The sequence below is a fragment of the Sinocyclocheilus grahami genome, unplaced genomic scaffold, assembly GCF_001515645.1.
Source record: "Sinocyclocheilus grahami isolate Dianchi unplaced genomic scaffold, SAMN03320097.WGS_v1.1 scaffold3371.1, whole genome shotgun sequence".
In the NCBI taxonomy this organism is placed as follows: domain Eukaryota; kingdom Metazoa; phylum Chordata; class Actinopteri; order Cypriniformes; family Cyprinidae; genus Sinocyclocheilus; species Sinocyclocheilus grahami.
Genome location: NW_015508504.1, coordinates 14,597 through 18,847, shown reverse-complemented (window position 1 = coordinate 18,847; position 4,251 = coordinate 14,597). Strand labels below are relative to the sequence as shown.

Sequence of the window (4,251 nt, the reverse complement as noted above, 5' to 3'; positions counted from 1 at the left end):
ATAAGAATAAAAAAAAGGTTGACTTATGTGAATGTACCTTGCAAAATCAAATTTTCCCATATGTCTGGGACACATCTGAACCTGCATTAAAACAAGCAGCAGAAAAAGAAAATCATATGTTAGTAATCCCATTAAGTAGAAACAGTACATGGCATTATTGAAGTCTTACAGAAGCTGTTGCTGAAATGGCACCTACTGTGTTTGGTTTACTTTTCCAACACCCTGGCATACATTACTACAGAACAAATATCTGGTTTCGATTGCAGGTCGGTGCAGGTTGATTGCATGTGGCTGTAAATGTTTTCGGACCACATTAAAAATCATTTCCTTTTAGAGAGGTACACAAATCAAGAAGATACAGATACATTTGTTTGAATACACATCAACTATTATATGACAAATCCCTAACTAACCTCTTCCACTGCACATTTGGCTGTTGCTCACAGATCACAAAGAGATATTGAACCAATCGAGTGTGAGTTGATATCAAAGGGAGACTGATTTCAAACATGTATCTACAAAAATGTTAACAAAATTTGAAAACGAAAAGAATCAGATATAATGTACGAGATAAAGCAATACAGTGCAAAAGTAATGACTTCTGTAGAAACACCTGCCACGAAAACTTTAATCAATCTGACAAGAATTACTGAACCTACAACCTGATCATGACACAAAGTTTTTCTGCCTAACTGAAAATGCAAAGACTCTGAGGAAGACTAAATATTTTAAACTGAATACTGCATTCACTTTCACTCTGTCATTCTTTTCATTTTAGAAAAACTAGTCAAACTCTTACTTTAGAGAAACGTTCTTCAGTTCATCTCTTTAAAATACCCCCGACTCGAGCACGTTCTGCTTTCAGATGTGTCATCTTAAAACTACATTTGTCAAAAGGTTGTGCACAGCACTGCGGTGATTCTTCATAATGCTGCACAGATGCTGTCTGAAGAAGAGCTCCGCCCTGAAGGAAACGAAATCACGTGATTTTTCAGTATCTGAAAGGAAAGAGAAAGTGCCTCGAGCGACACTAAAACGGCAGGCGCGCGCCTGAAAACTGGCTATTTGAGAACTATCTTTATCATGTCAGGAGACGAGAAGCGATATGATGGATCTGAGAAGGACATGCAATTCGTAAGAAAGTGCAGCGATATTGGTAAGTGTGTTACAACCTTCCATTGGACTAAAATAAACTAGAAATTGGTGACGAGACGTTCTCGAAAAAAATATCTGTTCTTTTTCTAAAACCAAACAGATAAAAAAGAAAGAGGAAAATTGTCTTTATATTAATTTTTGCGTCTGAAGCAATGTTATTTCCCAAACTTGTGCTGGTTTATTTCTGCGTCGAAACTTCGCCTGTGTGCGTTTATTCTGCGTTGTACAAAGCCAAACCGCAAGTCGGCAGTAGCAAATCGGTTAAAACGCTGTAAATGCAATGAAAACTCAGCTCAGACATGCATAAAACAGCTTTTACAAAAAAGTGTTTTTATTATACAAACATGTCAATAAAATGTCTACAAATGACTGAAACTTGTTTGAGATCAGGTAAGAATATAGACGCTGGTTGATGGCTGCACAGAACCATCACAACCATTGGTGTAGCAAATCAGCCCTGCGCCCCCTATTTTATTTTGACAATTTAGTTGTGTAGTTAAGAAGACAGTTTACTGCAGTGATTTTTTTTTTTTTTGGAAAGGTATATTGCTTTCAAAAGAGAGATATGAGATATCATGTTGCATAATCTTAAGTTTTCTCTGAGCGTGAAACTTTTTTTTTTTTTTCTGAACCTCTGGAATTTTTTACAAATTATCAGAAGATAATACACAGATTCAGACATCGTTTAGAATAGTACAAGCTAGAATGGAGAGGAATTAAGCAATAGTATAGGGGAAGTTTTTTTTAGCAGGATGCAGTTAAAGTCAGGGTAAGTGATTTCTGGTAGTCAATGTTTATATTTGAAATCACCAAAACAAACACGCCCCTACCCCAAAAGGGTCTTGCCCCTATTTTGATAGCTCCGCCCCACACATACGTATGCAACCCAGGCAACGATTAGTTCTGTGAAACAAAGCAAAACCAATGTTACACCGAGTCTACGGATGTGAGTGGCGCGGCGCAACAAATCCCCGACAGAACACTGCTGCCGGGTTCTATTTATGACGTGCTGACACACATTTCAAATGGTTTTCAACGGTCGTTTGATCGCGTCCAGTGTGTGCAGACTTCAGCTGTTGTAGACACGGTGTTACTCAGCTATTGAGAAGAAACAAAGCAACCTCGGCGTCCGATCGCAGGCCTCCGCTCCTTGATTTCTCTCCAGCACTGGAAAGCTGATCCGATATTTACACGGGTCCTACTTCTTGCCTTATCGTTCCGCAGACGTTTTCCTCTTTTGTTTTTTGTCCGCCATCTCCATCTTTCTGTCGCTCGGCTCGGCTAATGTCCGTCCCGTGCACTGAACGCTCTCTCCTCCACATCACGAGTAGACACGCCCCTTACTGCTGATTGGCTACAAGTTTGTTTTGCGATTCGGCCCAAATCAGTTTTCTAAAGTGTTTTTGAAAAATCACTTACTCTGCCTTTAAGTGCTGATGGACGAGATGAGCTTCCAGGATGTTGGTAAATAATGTTTAAGACGTGTAATTTCCCCATCAGATCCATGTGATGATGATCCAGATGTTTTAAGAGCTGAATTATCCTGCGGTCATGTCACTGGTCCACAGACACTGACAGACTACTGCAGAATACAGCTGACTGACGTAAGTGCTGTTTAGTTTACATCCTAAACAGATTCATTTTTAATGCTGTTTACCTTTACAATGTTTGAATGTTATTTTTTAAATTATATTTAAAGAATGTTTTTCTATTCTCGATGTTCTGGGTGCATTTCTGAGAGGACAGTATTGAACTATCATGATAATACAGATCATTGCTCAAAATGTCTAATTGCAGGGTAAAGGTGAGCTGAGATGCCCTTTGTGTAACGGTCAATGGTCTTACACTGAAGTGCGTAAACTAGCCAAACTCACACCTGAAGAACAGCTATACTTTGAGGAAAGATTTGCCAAGAATGCGACCAGAAAGATAATAGACATTAAGAATGTAAGTATGGTCTCTAAATCTTTTAATTTTCAAAACTCTCAGAAATTCTCTGCATGGTTCAGTTATTGTTCATGTATCTCTCACAGTGTCCTGGGTGTGACTGGATCATCGAGAGATCAGACTCATCTAATCTCAGCGTGCAGTGCACCGTTTGCTCTGTAAAGAATAAAAAAACCTTTGAGTTCTGCTGGCAGTGTTTGAGAGAATGGAAAGGCCAGCGTCCTCGATCTGATCGATGTGACAATGAAGGCTGCTGCGACAGAGAGCTGGATCTGCTGAGAGATTGTGCAACTATTATTTTAAAAGATGCTGCAAATATTGAATGTCCAGCTGTTCGTGCTTGTATAACATGCGGTTTGCTGATTAACCACAACTCAGAGAAATGCAAAAACATTACATGCTCTCGATGTAATAAAGAGTTTTGTTTTGTCTGTCTGAAGCTCACACCTGAATGTCGAAAGACGAGTAGCTGGTTTATTCCCTGTTCAGATGGTGTGGCTCCACGGCAGACTGCAATTCCATTTTGGAGAGATAACCAATAAATTACAAACACAGTTACAGTCATGTGGTAGAATAATATTTAGAAAGCATGTGTAGTATAATGGCTAATGTTATTAGCCTATATAAAAGTAAAAGACCAACCCAAAATAATAATTATTAATAATCAAATCTTTTACCCACTGTGTTCCCCTGAGACCATCGCCAGCCTTCAACAGCTGAAGACACACCTCTTATGCAAGAATTTAGCTAATTCCTGTTCCTCATTTGTAGGTCAAAGTTATCTGCTAAATGAAAAAAAATGTTTAATGTTTGTTGAGCTTTTTCTTGTTGCTGTTTAGTAAAGTATACTATTGTACATGTAACATGTTGTAAAGATATTGCATAAAAGATGGTAAGTGGTATTTAAGCTATTTGCTTAATTGAAGACTACTATAGTGCATAAAAAGTGTCATGTATTGTATTCATTGTTTGTTTTGCAGTGAAAGAAACTGTGTGAATATTAAAGAGATTGATACCATGTACAGTATGAGTATGTAGTCCTTCATTATCCAAAGTGACTTAAAAGAAAGGGACTGTACATCTGGGGCAAACTAGGGTCACGAAGGTGAGGTCTTCTATGTTTTCAGGGTCAAGATCTTTGAACATTTT

The 4,251-nt window shown here is 38.4% G+C and overlaps 1 protein-coding gene across 1 annotated transcript; it reads left to right on the top strand.

Moving 5' to 3' along the window:
• The first annotated feature begins 1,028 nt into the window (after window positions 1-1,028).
• On the top strand, window positions 1,029-3,791 carry LOC107576226 (uncharacterized protein DDB_G0292642-like). Its single transcript, XM_016262448.1, has 4 exons — window positions 1,029-1,156; window positions 2,656-2,759; window positions 2,953-3,102; window positions 3,189-3,791. The coding sequence occupies exons 1-4, from the start codon at window positions 1,084-1,086 to the stop codon at window positions 3,642-3,644; spliced, it is 783 nt and encodes a 260-aa protein (XP_016117934.1). The 5' UTR covers window positions 1,029-1,083; the 3' UTR covers window positions 3,645-3,791.
• Window positions 3,792-4,251: the final 460 nt, after the last annotated feature.